This window comes from Scyliorhinus torazame, chromosome 3 (assembly GCF_047496885.1).
Source record: "Scyliorhinus torazame isolate Kashiwa2021f chromosome 3, sScyTor2.1, whole genome shotgun sequence".
NCBI classification, from domain to species: domain Eukaryota; kingdom Metazoa; phylum Chordata; class Chondrichthyes; order Carcharhiniformes; family Scyliorhinidae; genus Scyliorhinus; species Scyliorhinus torazame.
The window spans coordinates 198,178,111-198,198,598 of NC_092709.1; the positions used below are offsets into that span (position 1 = coordinate 198,178,111).

General features: G+C 53.5%; 1 protein-coding gene across 1 annotated transcript in view; it reads left to right on the forward strand.

Moving 5' to 3' along the window:
* The window catches only part of atp10d (ATPase phospholipid transporting 10D), a 375,226-nt gene that overhangs the window by 205,745 nt on the left and 148,993 nt on the right, over positions 1-20,488 (forward strand). Inside the window, 2 exon segments of the mRNA XM_072496710.1 lie at positions 3,671-3,798; positions 9,017-9,269. Coding sequence (XP_072352811.1) covers positions 3,671-3,798; positions 9,017-9,269 — 381 coding nt within the window.

Below are 20,488 nucleotides of genomic sequence, written 5' to 3' on the forward strand. Positions count from 1 at the left end.
CCTTCCCTAAAGGGCATTAGTGAATTTATTGAGTTTGAATTCCAACACCTGCCATGGTGGGATTCACACCCAGATCCCAAGATCAATATCCTGGGTCTCTGGATTACTAGTCCAGCAACAATACTATTATGCCACCGCCTCCCCCAATATGTGCTTTAGGAAAGGAAATCTGCCTCCCTTATCTGGTCTGGCCTAAATGTAACTTGAGATCCACAGTAATGGCTGCCCTTTCCGTCCGGCCAGGACTAGCTTTCGGTATCTGGGAGTGCAGTTGGGCCATGACTGGGCCACGCTCCACGAATTTAACTTTTCTAGTCTGGTGGATGGGATGAGGTTGATTTGAAAAGGTGGGATACCCTCCCTCTGACCTGAGTGGGAAGGGTACAGAGGGTGAAGATGAATATTATCCCAATAGTTTTGTTCCAGTGTCTCCCAGTCTTTCTCCCAAAGTCTTTCTTTTGCAGGGTTAATAAATTGATATCGCTTTTGTTTGGGCTGGTAACAAAGAAAGGTGAAAGAGGAAAAAAGAATATAGCGAAGCGGAAACAGGAAGACTCCTCCGGTTCATATGATGTTTTTGCAAAGGAGTAAGCAGTTGGGGGGATTGACACTAACCGATCTGCTGTTCTACTGCTGGGCGGCAAATATTGATACGGTGTGGGGTGATTCAAGGACTTCACATGGGGGAGGATGGAGTAGGTTTTGTGCATAGGATTGGGTCTAAGGGTCCTGGTTACTGCGCCACTCACGTTTTCCCCTCCTAGGTTCTCTTCGAGCCCGGGGGTGAAAGAATCTTTGAGAATTTGGAATCCTTTTCAGCAGCATTTTAAACTGAGCTCTATGTCACTGCTGGCTTTGATTTGCAGGAACCATAGGTTTATGCTGTCTGGCTTAGAATCATCATTTAGGGCATGGGAGAGGGAGGTGTGGAGAGGTTTAGGGTTGTGATTCTAGAAGGTAGATTCACTAGCCTGGTCAGGTTGTTAGAGAAGTTCCAGCTCCTGAGTGGGAATGTATTCTGGTACTTAGGTGCACAATGTTTTAGGCAAGGAACTTCCTTCATTTCCCTTGGTACCGCCGTCTTCGCTTAGCAGGGTCGTGCTGTGGGTGGCCGCGCTGTGGGGGACCGCGCTGTGGGAGGGTCGGTCCTGTCCTTGGCCGAATTAGGGGAGGGTAGGATTCCTTTTTTTAAAAATTCATTACGGGATGTGGGCATTGCTGGTCAGGCCAACATTTATTGCCCTTCCCTCATTGCCCTTCAGAAAGTGGTGGTGAGTTGCCTTCTTGAACCGCTGCAGTTCTTGTGCTATTACATAGCACACCCACTGTGCTATTAGGGAGGGCGTTCGAGGATGTTCCCCAACGACAGTGAATGAGCGGCAATATATTTTGGAGGTCTATGGGCAGATGTTGATGACTGAGCAGGAGTCAACATCTGCCCATAGACCTCCAAATGATATTGCCGCTACCTGGGGATCCAAATAGCCCATGACTGGAAAGGGATCCACAAATGGAACCTCACCAGTCTGACAGAGTAAGTAAAAAAGGACCTGCAAAGATGGAACACACTCCCACTCTCCCTCGCGGGGAGAGTCCAGACGATCAAAATGAACGTGCTGCCCAGGTACCTCTTCCTATTCAGATCCATCCCGATCGACATTGCCAAGGCCTTTTTCAAAACACTAGACAAACTAATCATGGCGTTCGTATTGGGGGGGGAGGAATGGTAGGGTCCCAAAGAAGGTCTTACAAAAAACGAAATCCAGGAGGGACTTGCCCTCCCAAACCTACAATTCTATCACTGGGTGGCGATGGCCGAGCGAATAAGGGGATGGATCAAGGAGCCAGAAGCTGAATGGGTGCGCGCGGAGGAGGCCTCCTGCAGGGGGACCTTCTCCGGGCCCTCGCCACGGCAGCACTCCCATCCCCACCCAAAAAACACTCCAGCAGCCCGGTGGTGATAGCCACACTCCAGTCCTGGAACCAACTACGGCAGCAATTTGGCCTGACCAAAATGTCGGACAAAGCTCCCACCTGCAACAACCATAGGTTCACACCAGCGCTGACTGACGCCACCTTCAAAAGGTGGGGACAGGACGGAGGGACACTGACAGTCAGGGACCTATACGTGGACAGCAGGATCGCAACACTGGACGAACTGACAGAGAAATTCCAGCTAGCCAGGGAGAACGAGCTACTTAACAAGAACCCGTATGAGTAGGTTGTTCCCGGAGGTGGAGGATAGATGTGAACGGTGCCAAGAAGGCCCGGCCAACCACGCCCACATGTTCTGGTCTTGCCCCAGACTTGTGGAGTACTGGACAGCCTTCTTCGAGGCAATGTCCAAAGTGGTGAGGGTGGAGCCATGCCCGAAAGTGGCGGTCTTCGGGGTTTCAGACCAGCCAGATCTATTCCTGGGAGGAGGGCGGACACCCTTGCCTTTGCTTCCCTGATCGCCCACCATAGAATCCTGTTCGGCTGGCGGTCAGCAGCACCACCCAAAGCTGCAGACTGGCTGTCCGACCTCTCGGAATCTCTCCAAATGGAGAAAATCAAATTCGCCATCAGAGGGTCAGACGACGGCTTCCACAGAACGTGGGAGCCATTCACCCAATTGTTCCGGGACCTGTTTGTGGCCAACAAACCAACAGAAGAATAGCCAGGTAGCCAAGAACCAGGGGAAAGCAGCCAAAGCATGAGAGGGAGAGATAGACCGGGGGGGGGGGGGACAGCTAAATCTATATATATAATATATATATATATCATATCCTGTGTACATAACGGCAAATATACTTTGTTCAAAAACCCAATAAAAACCATTTATTAAAAAAAATGGCAGTGAGTCACTGTCCCATACACAAGCAGGAAAATCCCAGGCGTAATACTAAGTTAGCTGATCTGTCAGATTTCTGTTAATCTTGGATGGTATCCTTCAAATGTTCTGCTTTTCCAGAAAATTTAATATTATCTGCTAGCTTGGATATGCTACTTTTAGTATCTTTGTGAATATTGTGAATGGCGAAAGCCTCTGTACCAAACACAGAGAGTCTTCTGATCACTCTTACCCAACTAGAATTGCTACCATTAAAAGTTGGTTCTCAAAATGGTCTGAATTTCTTGATATCTATTGGATTCTTTATGTAATTGACTTCGCCATTGACCGGAGTAAACTTTTAATAATAATAATAATCACTTATTGTCACAAGCAGGCTTCAATGAAGTTACTGTGAAAAGCCCCTAGTCGCCACATTCCGGCGCCTGTTCGGGTAAGCTGGTACAGGAATTGAACTCGCGCTGCTGGCCTTGTTCTGCATTACAAGCCAGCTGTTTAGCCCACTGTGCAAAATCAGCCCCTGCTAGTTATACTCTATTTTCTGTTATACTCAAATGATGTGCCAGCCTGTTTCCATGATGTGCCAGCCTGTTTCCAAGTGCACAATACTACATCCGTCTTATTGATAACTCTTGTGCAGTGTGAGCATTATATGCTGAATTTTATGGAGCAACCAAAAATCCTATAAGGCTCCTGTTTCATGGTATTTATGTCTCAAAATAAATATTGTGAATGAAACAGTTCATTTATCAAATACTGTAATTTTTCTGTAATGTTTAAAAATAATGCTGTTTAGTTTCTTCCATGTCTACCGTTAACACCTCTTTTTATGATTAGGTCATGGGATTTGGCTAAGCGGGTATTCGCAGGTCCCTATTTTTAATGTCCCACAGTCAGATGGAGAACATACTCCTCCAGCTTTGGCAGCATTCTACATGTTCTGGACCATGATCATTTTACTCCAGGTAAGGGGGCTGCACAAATCTTTTAATTTATATTGATCGAGAAATAAAATATGACCCCAATTAGTAAACAAAAAGAAAAATATCCAAGCAAGGCATTTCTTAAACTAATAGTTTAATTATAAATCTTTGTACTTTTAGTTTTATCAAGGTGAGTATTGTTAATGGTGAGGAACCGAGGACTTTCTCTTTTCGTCTGGAGTTTATTTCGGTGCAACATTGGCAAATTCTGAATAAGGAACAAAACAGTGCTGAATACTGATTGTTTTTGGCTTTTTATTGTACTGCCATTACCACTGCCTTGACTGAGAACAACTAACTCATTGCGAACTTGATGCTAAACCTGAGACTTTCCTGGTTGTGTTTGGGACAGCTACTCACTGCTGCAGCCAACTGAGTCACTCTCAGAACTGACACAAAAGCACTTTAAATAAGTTTTATGAATACAGTTGATTTGGTGTAGAGGGTCTTCCAAAAGACATCGATAAAGTGTCACATGACAGGCTTGTCGGCAGAATTAGAGCCCAGGGAATAAAAGAGACAGTCGCATCATGGATTTTTCTTTTAATTTATTCTTTCATGGGATATGGGCGGCGCTGGGAAGCCCAGCATTTATTTACCACCCCTAATTTCCCTTCAACTCAATGGCTTGGTAGGCCATTTTAGAGGGCAGATAAAAATAAACTACAGGTGCGATCTACCGCTTGCGTTGCGCCCGAAAGACCAGTAGATGCTGGGAGATCGTTCTTCCGGGATGTACCCGCTCACCATGCCTCCCGAGATCTAACGTGACCTCGGCCATTGTGGTGCCCAGGTGGCACTGGTAGGGGCACTGCCAGGCTGGCATTTTTTTTGCAACGAGGGTCAGGCCAGGGGTGCCCTACACGGGTGAATGGGGGGGGGGGCGCGTGTACAGGGCTGTGCCGAGAACCCCCTATCAGTGATTGGGACTCGAGATCGGGACGTCAATTTAAATGGGGTCCTGATCTCCTCCTGCACTGAGGAGTTCTGGAAGCAGGAAGCTGGGTTAAATTTAGCCTTGTCGGGGCGTTCCCTGATGAGACCCCGAATAGAACCAGAGTCCCGATAGATAGCATGGTGTTTCTTGCCCCTTTGAGCGCCTGGTGGCACCCGGCTAATGCACCTGTTACGGGACTCTGTTCCTATTTGGTTAGATCACGCCCCACATTACTGTAGACCTGGAGTCATGTTTTTGACAGATCGGGTAAGGACAGCAGAAAGGCCATCAGCGAACTGGATGTTTTTTTATGATAGTCGATGACAGTTTCATGATCACCACCTTGAGGCTTGGGCCCAGATTATGTCCCACAGTTAGGTGCGTAGAGCCAGGAAATTTCCATTTAGACCTTTCGAGATGTCTGCACATACCTTGGATTTTTGTTCGGGCGTTGGGGGGGATGTGTGAAGTGATTTAAAGTAGGAGTCAGGGCAGGCAGCCTTGGAACGATTGTGTAGGCTGTTGGGTGCAGAGGCAGGCAGGGTGCAGTGCCTGCCTCTTTGTCCCAGCACTGTTTTAAAAAAATAACTTGAACAACACCCCTCCAGGCCTTGCTGCTCATTCCCCATCACCCCACACACACTCCCTAAGCTCCATCCATGCCAATCAATGCCCCTCTAGCCCATTGCCCTCACATGCCCATACCAACTTAGTTGCAACTCGTGCCAACCTATGCCTCCCATGTACCAAACTTTGCCCTCCATGCCAACTCGTCTAGTGTTCCTGGGCACACTCACTGCAGTCTTTACTCTCGCACTACAGCCATTACACTCGCACTACAGCCATTACAGTCGCACTACAGCCATTCCACTCGCACTACAGCCTTTACACTTGCACTACAGTCTTTACACTCGCACTACAACCTTTACACTCACACTACAGCCTTCACACTCGCACTACAGCCTATGCACTCGCACTACAGCCTATGCACTCGCACTACAGCCTATGCACTCGCACTACAGCCTATGCACTCGCACTACAGCCTATGCACTCGCACTACAGCCTATGCACTCGCACTACAGCCTATGCACTCGCACTACAGCCTATGCACTCGCACTACAGCCTATGCACTCGCACTACAGCCTATGCACTCGCACTACAGCCTATGCACTCGCACTACAGCCTTTGCACTCGCACTACAGCCTTTGCACTCGCACTACAGCCTTTGCACTCGCACTACAGCCTTTGCACTCGCACTACAGCCTTTGCACTCGTACTACAGCCTTTGCACTCGCACCACGGCCTTGACACTCGCACTACGGTCTTGACATTCGCACTACGGTCTTGACATTCGCACTACGGTCTTGACACTCGCACTACGGCCTTGGCACTCTCACTACGGCCTTGGCACGCAATACGGCCTTGGCACACGCAATACGGCTTTGGCACACGCAATACGGCCTTGGCACACGCAATACGGCCTTGGCACACGCAATACGGCCTTGGCACACGCAATACGGCCTTGGCACACGCAATACGGCCTTGGCACACGCAATACGGCCTTGGCACACGCTATACGGCCTTGGCACACGCTATACGGCCTTGGCACACGCTATACGGCCTTGGCACACGCTATACGGCCTTGACACTCGCACTACGGCCTTGACACTCTCACTACGGCCTTGACACTCGCACTACAGCCTTGACACTTACTGGACAGCTAGACAGTTCTCATAATTCTGTAAAATGTCTATTATAATTAATTCTAGCAATTCCAAAGAGTGCCTTACCTCTCCCCAAGGGTGCTTTATCACTCCCAGTGTGTCCTAAGATCCTATACAAAGGGGTGCCATACCTCTCTAATGGAATACCCTGGCTATCCAAAGAATCTATCAAGTTCAGACGTCCTCTTACCTGGCCTACTCTGCGCACCTTTGAGATTCACGCAGCTAGGATTCAAAAATTGGAAGTCAATGGAGGCAGCTGCTGATTTTTTTGCCTCCGCAAACAATGGATGTTAGAACCCCACTCCAACTCAAGTCCTGGCCCTGTGGAGACGAGAAATGCCTGGTTCGGGTACAAGAGTTAGAAAATTCGGCCATTTCCAGGATCTTCAGCAAGATGGAGAGATTCTTCGTAGTGGCAAAAATATAGGCCTTCGGTTTTGATTTCCGATTTTTGATTAATTGAATTTAAATTGCACCAGTTGCCATGGTGAGATTTGAACCTGTGTCCTCCAGAGCATTAACCTGGGCCTCTGGATTACCTGTCCAGAGATATTACTATTACACCACCATCTCCTCTCTCTCTGGTGAATGGTTGTTTCTTGGACTAATGCAAGGTATATATTGGTTTTCCAGGTGTCGGTGTTAGGACCTTTGCTTTTCTGTCTAGTATTAATGATCAAGACTTGAGTGTAAAGGACACAATTTCAAATTTTGCCTATTTTTTAATCCATTTAATGGGATGTAAGCGTCGCTGGCTGGGCCAGCAGTTGTTGCCCCGTCTCTAACTGCCCTCCATTTCAGAGGACACTTGAGAGTCAATCACATTGCTGTGGCTCTAGAGTCAATCACGTTGCTGTGGATCTAGAGTCAATCACATTGCTGTGGATCTGGAGTCACATGTAGGCCAGACTAAGGACGGCAGTTTTCCATTCGTGAACCAAATGGGTTTTATATGACACAATACCTGCAAGTATTGTGACCTGTGAGGCGCATAGTCATAAACTTCAATTGGGCAAGGGCAGTCTGGTGGAATAGGCCAAATAGATGGAATGTGACAGATGAAATTTGATGCAGAAGCATGTAAAGTGATTCATTTTGGTAGAAGTAAGGCGAAAGCAATATAAATAAAAGGTACAATTCTAAACGAAATGTGGAAGCAGAGGGACTTGGGTGTATATGCACACAAATCATTGAAGGTAACATGAAAGGTTGAGAAAATTATTAATAAAACTTAGGGCAGAGAGTACAGCAGAGAGAAAGTTATGATAAACCTGTAGAAAACACTGGTTCAGCTTTGACTGGAGTTTTGTGCACAGTTCAATGTATTACACTTCAGGAAAGATATGGACGTCCGTTGACGGGGATGTGCTGACAAGTCGCGCATCAGGTGGCTCTCCTCCCACAAATCTGAAAATAGGCTCTTTTCACCTGAAATAGCCCACTAGTACAAAGGATAAAACATCCCCACACCTCAACCAGCAGCAACACGAAGGGAAAATGCCAAACAACAGCCACTCCAGAGGCCGCCTGGAAACTAGGAGTGGAAAATGCCAGGAGAAACAAATGGCTGAGCCGGCTGACGCATGAGGCGACGAAACTCCGGCCTCGCCAGAATGGGAAGGATCAACCCGCCACACAAGGAGTTCCTCACGCCAGGGGATGGGTGGAGGAACGTTCTCTCAAGGGAACTGAGAGAACACGGGGAGGAGACAAAACCCGACATTCAAGCTGCAGTCAGGGATGCGATCACGGGAGCTCTGGCGACCATGCAGGTGGCCCTAGACAAGGTGGAGAGGTGACTGGAAGGTCAGGAAAACACCATCAAAGAGCTGGACAAGGCTGCAACAGACCAGGGCGACCAGATCGTCGCCCTAGAAAAAGAGGTAGCAAGGCTGGTCACGACACAGGGGTCTGAAGGGGAAAATCGACGCCCAGGAAAACCGATTGAGGCGCCAAAACCTGCACGGGTTGTGGGCCTGCCGGAGGAGATCGAAGGTGGGAACCTCACGGACTGTGTGGCCCAAATGCTGGGCAATCTGGTGGGGATGTGGGACTAGCTGAGTTGCTTTTGCAGGGGGCCAATTGGCTGAATTAGCCTCCTTTTGTTCTGTAACCATTCTCTAAGAATGTCCTTCTAATGTTGGCAAAGCTTTCTAAAAGCAAGCCAGTCTCTGATCAATACCTCGTTTGCTACTTAAAAGCAAATGATTCACAACTGCATCAGCATCTGATACAAATTGTGTGGCGTGGAAGGCACATCCCCACAAGAGAGAGGAGGAAAATCCTACAGGTAGCTGGCTGACCAACCTTTAAATAGAAATTGATGCAAAACGCACATGTTCTAAGAGAAAGATTTTTTAAAATGTTTAATGTTAAATGGAATATTTATTGTCAGTTTTGCAATTTTACAAATAACTAACATTGTGATAATATGATAACATTAAAAATATCTGTTTAAACTAGAATATATCCTAAGCAACCTGGTTCAGTGCAAATGCTACTTTTGTTTATACCATCTTAATTATTTACTTCTCAGGTGTTGATTCCAATTTCCTTGTATGTGTCCATTGAAATTGTCAAGCTAGGCCAAATACTCCTCCTTCAGAGTGACATTGACTTGTATGATGAAAATACAGATTCAACCATACAATGCCGGGCTTTGAACATCACTGAAGACCTGGGACAGATTGAATATCTCTTCTCGGATAAAACTGGAACACTCACTGAAAACAAAATGGTTTTCTGCAGGTGCAACATTGCTGGGGTTGAGTATTTCCACAAAGAAAATGGTATGTTTCTATCTTGTTTATGACCTCTGGCTTTCATTTGCAGAAATCATGATAATTTGCCAGACTTTAAAGGCCCTTAAATATTCACATGTGCTACCTTATCGTCTGAGATTACTTAGTAAGTGATAGATGTACTGACAAAGAAGGTTCTAGGTTTTTTCTCAAGCCTATGGTGGCTTATTTCATCATGAGCATATCTCGTCAGCTGCAAGGCTTTAGAGGTGCAAGCAGGGGAGTTTTTGAAAGGTGAGCTTAAGGTTGTATACCGAGCAATCTTTCCTGAGGCATGGTGAGACTGGAGCCAGTGGAAGCTAATGCTAAGCACATACTGACAATTAAGTTTCCATTTGGATGTAGATAGGTCATGCTGCTAGGACCTTCCTGATGATGTGCCCTCCTGCTGAAGTCAAAGCCCAGCAGATGGGTGGAGGATTAGCGAAGCCTGCTTTGAGTCCCCCATCCCACCTGAGGACTGTGGTGCCAGAAGTCCACGTTCCACAATGAATGCTGTCCATATAAGGCCACGCTTTATTTTTACTTTTTATAAGTTTACCGAGGCGGCTCTCATCTTGAAGTTACTCCCAATCCCTTGCCTACAGCGGCAGAGCCCATTTCTTTCAATGGGGCAGTTGGGTACTCCCATTGGCTTTCAATCCTCAGCAGCCTACCCACTATCCTTATTTGGTTGGGGCTCCTGGAGATGGTCTGTTAATTGGCTTTCTCTGGGAAGATTACATGGATGGCTGAACCTCAGAATCCAGAACTAAAAAGTAAGGCAGTAAGATTCCATCCATGGGTCTGTACGAGTGCTGTTGTTGGTATCAGTACCCTGGGTTAGGAAGTAGAAAATAATTTTGACTTCCCTGAAAGCTATCCAGTGGCTTTTGCTAGATCTGCACTTGGGACCAGGATCAGGGGCGTCATTCTCCGACCCCCCAGAGGGTCGGAGAATGGCCGTTGGCCGCCTTGAATCCCGCCCCCGCCCCCGCCGAAGTCTCCGAAGGGAGAAAAGTCGGCGGGGCGTTAATGGCGCCGCTGCCGCGGAGAATGTCACGGGTCTGCGCAAGGCAGCCGATTTTCGGCCTGCCGATATTCTCCCTCCCGGATGGGCCGAAGTCCCGTCGACGTGATGACCGTTCAAGTCGACGTGAATCAAACCTCCTTTTCATGGGCGTGACCCGGTGCTCCAGGCTCACACCGACCAGCGAGGAGGTGAGTGACGGCCTGGGGGGTTGGCTCTGGGCAGGAAATGGCGTGGCCGCAGACTGATTGCGTGAGGAGAGGTGTGTCTCGGCTTGTGTGTGTGTGCGCGGCGGGGGGGGGGGGGTGGTTAGAGTAGGCTGGGCTCCGGGGGAGTGCCGGGAGGGGGTCCGTGCCGGGGTGGAGGTTGGGGGTTGGGGGGGGGTCCGTGCCGGGGTGGAGGTTGGGGGTTGGGGAGGGTCCGTGCTGGGGTGGAGGTTGGGGAGGGTTGTCCATGCTGGGGTGGAGGTTGGGGGTTGGGGGGGGGTCCGTGCTGGGGTGGAGGTTGGGGAGGGGGTCCGTGCTGGGGTGGAGGTTGGGGGTTGGGGGGGTCCGTGCTGGGGTGGAGGGTTGGGGAGGGGGTCCGTGCTGGGTTGGGGGAGGGTCCGTGCTGGGGTGGAGGTGGGGGTTGGGGGGGGTCCGTGATGGGGTGGAGGTTGGGGAGGGGGTCCGTGCTGGGGTGGAGGTTGGGGGGGGTCCGTGCTGGGGTGGAGGTTGGGGGTTGGGGGGGGGTCCGTGCTGGGGTGGAGGTTGGGGAGGGGGGGGTCCGTGCTGGGGTGGAGGGGTTGGGGTGGGGGGGTCCGTGCTGGGGTGGAGGTTCGGGAGGGGGTCCGTGCTGGGGTGGAGGTTGGGGGTTGGGGGGGGTCCGTGCCGGGGTGGGGGTTGGGGGTTGGGGGGGGGGTCCGTGCTGGGGTGGAGGGTCCATGCTGGGGTGGAGGTTGGGGGTTGGGGGGGTCCGTGCTGGGGTGGAGGTTGGGGGTGGGGGGGGGGTCCGTGCCGGGGTGGAGGTTGGGGAGGGGGACCGTGCTGGGGTGGAGGTTGGGGGTTGGGGGGGGTCCGTGCTGGGGTGGAGGTTGGCGGGGGGGTCCGTGCTGGGGTGGAGGTTGGGGGTTGGGGGGGGTCCGTGCTGGGGTGGAGGTTGGGGGTTGGGGGGGGTCCGTGCCGGGGTGGAGGTTGGGAGGGGGTCCGTGCTGGGGTGGAGCTTGGGGGTTGGGGAGGGTCCGTGCTGGGGTGGAGGTTGGGGAGGGGGTCCGTGCTGGGGTGGAGGTTGGGGGTTGGGGGGGGGGTCTGTGCTGGGGTGGAGGTTGGGGAGGGGGGGGTCCGTGCTGGGGTGGAGGTTGGGGAGGGGGTCCGTGCTGAGGAGGGTGATGGGAGGGCAAATGAGTTGGTCCACCTGGCCAGGTGCCAGCCTCCAACAGTTGGACCCATGCGGTCCATGCCACCTGGCTGGGGGGAGGAGGGGATATGGGCAATGATGACATGTCGTCGTTCCCCTCCACCCCCCAACCAGGCCGTCATGTTTTCAGATCATCCAGCGATGTTGGCCGCCGTGGTGGCAGCCGCTCATGTCTATGTTGCCCTGGATGAGGAGGAGGAGGAGGAGGAGCGTGCCAGAGAGGCGGCGCAGGCTGCCGCAGAGGGGCAGGCGGCAGCCGCCCAGGCTGGAGGGACACCTGACCGACAGGACGAGGAGGGGGAGGAGGACGTCGCGGCCCCATGGCAACGGAGGCACCCGAGGGCGCCCCGTGTGTACCGGCCCTGGCAGTCATACCAGGACCTCACGGACCGGGAATGCAGGAGGAGACTCCGGATGAGCCGGGAAACCGTGGCACACATCTGCCACCTGCTGGCACACCTGTCACCGCGTGGCACTGGCGGGGGACACCCTCTCCCCGTGTCCGTCAAGGTTACGGTGGCCCTGAAATTTTATGCAACGGGTTCATTCCAGGCACCGAGTGGGGACCTGTCCGGCATATCGCAGACATCGGTGCACCGGTGCATCCGGGCAGTGACAGATGCCCTTTATGCCATGGCGCACCGCTACATCCGCTTCCCCGTGGACCGGGCCAGCCAAGGTGCCCGGGCCGTGGGCTTCTCTGCCGTGGCCGGGTTCCCCATGGTCCAGGGCGCGATCGATGGGATGCACGTCGCCGTGCGGCCACCTGCAGATAACAGGGCCGTGTTCACTAATAGGAAGGGGACCTATTCGATGAACGTACAGGTGGTCTGCGACCACCGCATGATGATCCTGCACGTCTGCGCCCGTCACCCAGGCAGTGTACACGACTCATTCGTGTTGTCGCGGTCATCCATCCCCGGCATGTACGAGGGACGCCATCCCCGGCTGAGGGGCTGGTTGCTGGGCGACAGGGGCTACCCATTGCGATCGTGGCTGATGACGCCTATACGGAGGCCACGCAATGAGGCGGAGAACCGCTACAATGATGCCATGTAGCGACAAGGGGAGTGATCGAGAGGTGCTTTGGCGTGCTGAAGATGCGTTTCAGGTGCCTGGACCTCTCTGGGGGCGCCCTCCAGTATCGGTCAGATAGGGTCGGCCGCATCGTTGTGGTGTGCTGCGTCCTGCACAACATAGCCCAGCAGAGGGGCGATGTGCCGCAGGCAGAGGAGGGCGGAGTGGAGGAGCAGCAGGAAGAGGCCCAGTCCTCCCCAGATGAGGGGGATGGGGGCAATGGTCAGGGCAGACGGGGTAGACACAGGCGGGTGGCTGTCCACCGTTACCGGCTGGCCCAGCGGGCACGGGACAGACTGATAGCCGCCCGCTTCACTGACTAGATGGGCGTGGGAATCGGGTAGTATGGCCACAGACCGCACACCATGGCAACAGCCGACCACCCACACCCCCCACCCATCCACCCACCCAGCACCCTCACCCCCCCTCCCCAACCCCACCCACCCCACCCGCATGCATCCCCCCCCCCCCCCCCATTGCCGATCCACCGGCGGCACAACGGGCCGGGCTCACACAGTTGCGGGTGGACGCGTGTCTATCGCAGGCCATGGAGGATGATGACAACCCGCCCTGCGATGAGCTCCTGGCTCTACATCGTTGGACTATGTCTGACCCATGGCCACAGTACCACCATCCACCCGGACCATCCCTGCATGCGGCTGTGACACTGCAGCGCACGGTCCCGTCCTCTGCACGGGGGATGTTGATGGCGGCCCAGGGGGAAGGGGGCAGACTCACCTGGGGCTGAGGTAAGACCACCCCTCACACACACACTTGCGCTCAACGTACATGACACGCCCGCACACTTTGGACAGAGCACAAAGGCAGCTTCGGTAGGTGTAACATTGACTTTAATAACCAAAGGAGTTCATGCACGTGCCCTAGCCCCTAAAACTCATCTGTGCCCTGCACCCGTGCCAACTTACTCAGTGTCTAATTGTTTGGCCTTACGGGCCCTTTGACTACGTCTACGTGGTTCCCCAGACGGTACAGCAGAACTGGAGGTGGACTCCTGTGATTCCTGCCCTCTGACACTGGATCCCTTTGGCGGCCGTTTCCTGGGGCGTCCTGGCCTAGATGGGCCAGGCTGCGGCCCGAGCGACTGGGATGGCGAGCTGCCAGCCTGTCCTGCCCGTTGCCCACCCGATGCACCTGGGATGGAAGGGGGGGGGAGTCCGAGGTGTCGCGGTGTACCGGGACCTCCCCTACAGAGGGAGCCGGGACGGACCACACCACCTCCTCCTCCCTCGGGGTGCCCGATGGCCCCCAGGCCTCTACATGGGTGGGGGATGCGAACGAACTGGCCATCCGACGCCCCCCCCGACATCTGGCGCTGCCAGTCCTGGAGGCCCGTGCTGGTATCGACAGGGGTCTGCAGGTTTGCAGCCATGGAGCCCAGGGTGTTGGCCAACCCTGTCTGTGACAGTGCGACGCCGGCTCGCACATGGCCACTGGTGCCGATGCCCTCAGCGATGGCCTGCTGAGACTGGGCCATGGCCTGCAGAGACTGGGCTATGGCGTTGAGCGCCTCTGCCATCTGGCGCTGGCACTGGCTCATGGCCTCCTGTGAGAGGGCAGCCATTTCCTGGGCCACAGACGCCGCCTGCACGGAAGGCCCCAGGCCTCGCAAACCGTTCCCCATGTCTGACACCGTCGCAACCATTGCCTCCACCGCGGACGCCACCCGTGCGGTGTCAGCCTGGGTGGCACACATGACCGGGACCACTCCCAGCTCCTGGACGCGGGTGGACTCCTCCACCTGCGACCGCAGCCGCCGCAAGCCGCCCGTCACCCTCTTCGCTCGTCTCCGGGTCGGTGGTTGCATCGGATCTATGTGTGGGTGTGGTAACTGCAGGAACCCGGGATCCATCTGGGCGGCAGATGTTCGCTTGGCCTGGGCTGCCCTCCGACCGCCCGGTCCCTCTGCTGCTCCTACCTCCACCTGCTGTACCGGGTGTTGTGCGCACCAGTGAGTGTACCAGACGCCTCATCACTAAAGTGCCCAACCGTGGTGAGTGTTTCTGCGATGGTGGAGGGTGTTGGTGACAGCAGTGGCGTTGTGTCGTGCTCTTCGTCCCACTCTGACTCCATGGCACTTTGGGGTGGGGGTTCGTCTCCACCCATCCACTCTGAGTCCCTGTCCGGTATTTCGTCTTCCCGGGTAGTGCTGTCCCGGGTAGTGCTGTCCCGGGTAGTGCTGTCCCGGGTAGGGCTGTCCCGGGTAGGGCTGTCCCGGGTAGGGCTGTCCCGGGTAGGGCTGTCCCGGGTAGGGCTGTCCCGGGTAGGGCTGTCCCGGGTAGGGCTGTCCCGGGTAGGGCTGTCCCGGGTAGGGCTGTCCCGGGTAGGGGTGTCCCGGGTAGGGGTGTCGGGCCCGGGTAGGGGTGTCCTGGGTAGTGGTGTCCTGGCTCGGATGTGACGGGGGCCTGTGGCTGCCCCCCTCATCGCTGGGTGGTCGCTCCCGCACGTGACGGGGGTGTCGTCTCCCTGTTGCTCCAGGTCTCTCCGTCTCCCGTGGTGTGCGAGGGGCATCCTGCGGGCGTCGCATGCTGGAGGGTCCGGGTCTCTCCGTCTCCCGTGGTCTCCGAGGGGCATCCTGCGGGCGTCGCATGCTGGAGGGTCCGGGTCTCTCCGTCTCCCGTGGTCTCCGAGGGGCATCCTGCGGGTGTCGCATGCTGGAGGGTCCGGGTCTCTCCGTCTCCCGTGGTCTCCGAGGGGCATCCTGCGGGCGGTGTGCTTCTGCGGGGATGGGTGCCTGGACGTTTGGTCCTGCGATACACAATGAAGCATGCATGGTTCGACATCAGGCAGTGATCAGGTGATACGGGGGAGGGGGGATATGGGGACGGGCTGTCGGTGGCTCACTTGCTGGTGGGCCCCCGACCTCTGCATCAGCAACCTCCCGGTCCTCAGGTCCGCCAGCCAGTTCCAGGGCCCTTTCCTCGTGTACGGTCAGTGGCCTCTCATCAGCGGGCCCTCCTCCAGTCCTCACATGCTCCCTATTGTTGTGTGCGCGCTTCTCCTGTGGGGGGGGGGCGGGGGTGGCAGGGGTAAAAGGCAACAGTGTTAGGCAGGTATATGAATGCACGCCATCGGTTGCGCGTGCATTGCAGAGGTTAAGGTTAGGGCTGGATTCACTTGGGGATATGGGGGAGGGGGGATATGGGGTATGGGGGAGGGGGATATATGGGGGAGGGGGATATATGGGGGAGGGGGATATATGGGGGAGGGGGGGGGATATGGGGGAGGGGGGGGATATGGGGGAGGCTCACCCTGCCTGCTCTGACGAGGTCGTTCACCTTCTTGTGGCACTGGGTGCCTGTCCGTGGTGTCAGGGCCACAGCGGTGACGGCCTCTGCCACTTCCCTCCACAGACGCCGGCTGTGGCGTGGGGCAACTCTGCGGCCGTGCCCGGGATACAGGGCGTCCCTCCTCTGCTCCACCGCGTCCAGGAGCGCCTCCACATCGCGTGACTCGAACCTCGGGGCCAGCCATCCAGTCGGGTGTTGCGGTCGGGTGTTCCGGTCGGGTGGGGGGGGAGCTGCGCGGCCTAATGTGCCGTCACGCCGTGCAGCGCGTATGACGCTGCACGGCGTGAACCACTGCGCAAGCGCGGATCCCGTTACGTCGCTGCTAGCCCATTTCGGGCCGGAGACTATCGTCCCATTTTTATGATGTGACGCAAGTGGGATTTGCGCCGTTTTTTGCGCCGATCGGCGGACCTTCCGCCGATAACGGAGAATTTCACCCCAGATTCTCAATCATTTTAATGGCTTCCTAAAACTCCCAATCAAGGCTTGCACACGGCCAGATGACAACTGATCGCTGTCGAATTGGACTGCGCTTGAAATAAAAAAGCCGTGCATTCATACAGCATCTTTCACAACTTTAGAAATATGAGCAGGAATAGATCAAATGGCCTATCAAGCCTGTTCTGCCTTTCAATTTAATCATGGCTTATCTTGGGCTTCAACTCCACTTTCCTGCCCACTCTTCATATTTCTTAATTCCCTGAGAGACCAAAAATCTGTGCATCTTAACCTTAAATCTATTCAATCCTGGAGTATCCACAATTCCCTGGGATAGACAATTGTAAAGATTCACAACCCTTTCAGTGAAGTAATTTCTTCTCCTCTCCAAAATTCACAGCCCCTTATCCTGAAACTGTGCCCTGGTGAATTAGATACCCTGACCAAATTGTTTGAAAGAGTCTCTCCGTATCTGCCCGATCAAGAATATTTCAGCGTCTACCCTTTTAGAATATTGTAATATTGTATGTTTGAATTAAATTACCTCTCATTCTTCTAAATTCCAGAGAATATAGGTTCAATTTACTCAGCCTCTCAGCATAGGACAACCTCCTCAACCCAGGGACAAATTGAGTGAATCTTTGCTGTACCTGCGCAGAGTATTCCCAATGTGGTATCACCAAAGCCCTCTACAGTCGTAGCAGGAATCCTCTTGCTATAAAAATCAATGTGCCATTTCCCTTTCTAATTATACCTGTCTGCTATCTTTCTACTTTCCTTGTACAAGTCTTTTTGAACATCTATTTAAAAAAAATATTCTGCTTTTCTATTCTTATGACCTGCAATCTCACCTTCTGGATCAATCTTTTATGCAACACCTTGTCAAAAACCTATTGGAAGTCTAGATATACCACATCCACAGGTTCCCCATTATCCACATTGCTGGCTACGTCCTCAAAGAACTCGAGCAAGTTTGTCAAGTATGACTTGCCCTTCATAAAACCATGCTGACAATTGTGGATTGAGCTTTGTCTTTCTAAATGTTCAGTCATCTCCTTAATGATTGTTTCCAGCAACTTCTCCACCACAGATATCAAGCTAACCGGTCGGTAGTTTCTTACTTTTTGCCCCTCTCCCTTTTTAAATAGGGGCATCACATTAGCGTGTTTCCAATCCAATGGGACCTTTCCAGAATCCAGGGAATTTTGAAATATAACCAATGTATCCACTATCTCTGCTGCCACCTCCTTTAATACCCTAGGGTGCAGGCTATCAGGTCCTATCGTTCCTCACTATTGGATCAATACCTTATTTTTAAAAAAATATTTCTATTGAAGTATTTGCAAAATTTTTATAACAATAACAAACAAAATAATAACATAAACATCAACATGGTAAGCTAGACATTTCCCACCCAACCCCTTCTGTACATCCCATAACCATATTGCACCTACCTGCCCGCCCCCCCCCCCCCCCTTCCGAATGCTGCTTCTGCTGACATTTTAATTTTCCCTGAGAAAGTCGACGAACGGCTGCCACCTCCAACAGAACCCCAGCATTGACCCCCTCAAGACAAACTTTATTTTCTCCAGCTTGAGAAACCCAGCCATGTCACTGACCCAAGTCTCCACACTTGGGGGCTTCGAGTCCCTCCACATTAAAAGGATCCGTCTCCGGGCTACCAGGGAGGCAATGGCCAAAATATCGGCCTCTTTCACTCCCTGAACTCCCGGGTCTTCTGACTCCAAAGATCACGACCTCTGGACTCGGCACCACCCGCGTACCTTGGACTTACCTTGGCAAACCCCTGCCAGAATCCTCCAAGCTTCGGGCATGCCCAAAACATGTGGACATGGTTTGCTGGGCTTCCCGCACACCTCGCACATCTATTTTCTACCCCGAAAAACTTGTTCATCCTCGCCGCCGTCATGTGTGCCCGGTGTACCACTTTAAACTGTATTAGACTTAGTCTGGCACATGATGAGGATGAATTAACCCTGCTTAGGGCATCTGCCCACAGACCCGCCTCTAACTCCCCACCTAGCTCCTCCTCCCACTTGCCCTTCTGTTCCTCCACCAGGGTCTCCTCCGCCTCCAACAACTCCTGATAGATATCCGACACTTTCCCCTCCCCTCCCCAGGTACCGGACACTACTCCGTCCTGTATCCCCTGTGGCGGGATCAACGGGAAAGTCAACACCTGTTTCCTCAGAATGTCGCGCACTTGCAGATATCTGAAACCATTCCCCGGCAGCAACTTGAACTTGTCCTCCAGCGCCTTCAGACTGGGAAAACTCCCGTCTATGAATAGATCTCCCATCCGTCTAATTCCTGCTCTCTGCCAGCTCCGGAACCCGCCATCTATCCTGCCCGGCGCGAACCTGTGGTTATTGCAAATTGGAGTTCAGACCGACGCACCCTCCACCCTCATACCTCCTCCATTGACCCCAGATCCTCAATGCCGCCACCACCACCGGGCTAGTGGCGAGAACGGCAGAGGTGCCGTTACCAGTGCTCCCAAACTGGTGCCTTTGCATGACGCCGCCTCCATCCACTCCCATGTCGACCCCTCCCCCACCACCCACTTCCTAATCATCGTTATATTTGCCGCCCAGTAGTAGTTGTAGAAGTTTGGCAGCGCCAACCCACCCTCCCCCGACTGCGCTCCAACAACATTTTCTTCACACGCGGGGTTTTATTCGCCCATACAAAGCCCAAAATAATCTTGTTCACCTGCTTGAAAAAGGTCTTAGGGATGAAGATGGGGACGCACTGGACGTCAAACAAAAATCTGGGGAGGACCGTTATTTTCACGGTCTGTACCCTCCCCGCCAGTGATAGTGGGAGCATATCGGATCTTTTAAAGTCCCCCTCCATTTGCTCCACCAGCCAGGTTAGGTTGAGCCTGTATAATGCCTCCCGTTTCCAAGCCACCTGTATTCCCAGATAACAAAAGTCCCTCTCTACACCCTGAGCGGCAGCTCCTTCCGTCTCCTCTCCTGCCCCCTTGCCTGGATCACGAACAATTCACTTTTTCCCATGTTCAATTTGTACCCCGAAAAACCTACCAAATTCCCCCAAGATCTGCATAACCTCCCCCATCCCCTCCACCGGGTCCGAGATATACAAGAGCAGATCGTTCGCGTAAAACGAAACCCGGAGCTCCCCCCCCCCCCCCCCCCCCCCCCCCCCCGAACCAGCCCCTGACTCTTCCTTGATGCTCTCAGTGCCATGGCCAACGGCTCTAAAGCCAGAGCGAACAGCAACGGGGAGAGGGGACACCCCTGCCTCGTCCCTCGGTGTAGCTTAAAGTACCCCGACCTCAGCCGGTTCGTTCACACGCTCGCTACCAGCGCCTGGTAGAGCAACCGCACCCAGTCAATAAAGCCCTCACCAATCCCAAACCTTACCAGCGTCTCCCATAAATACTCCCACGCCACCCGATCAAAAGCCTTCTCCGCGTCCATCGCAACCACCGCCTCCACTCCTTCTGAGGGCATGATAATTACGTTCAAAAGCCTCCAACCGTTAGCATTGAGCTGTCTGCCCTTAATAAATCCGGTTTGGTCCTCCCCTATCACCCCCGGGACACAGTCCTCTATCCTAGTGGCCAAAGTCTTAGCCAGCAGCTTGTCATCTACATTCAAAAGCAAGATCTGACCCACATTGCTCCGGGTCCTTCTCTCGTTTAAGAATGAGTGAAATCGAGGCCAGCGACATCATTGGGGGGAGGATCCCCCTCTCTTTAGCCTCTTTAAAGGTCCTCATCAGCAGTGGACACAACACCTCTGAGAACTTCTTATAAAATTCTACCGGGTAACCGTCTGGCCCCGGAGCCTTGCCCGACAGCATGCCCTCCAGTCCTTTAACAATTTCCTCTACCTCATTCGGGCCCCCCAGCCCCTCAGCCCGGTCCTCCTCCACCCTCGGAAACCTCAACTGATCAAGGAACTGCCTCATCCCTTCTACACCAGACGGGG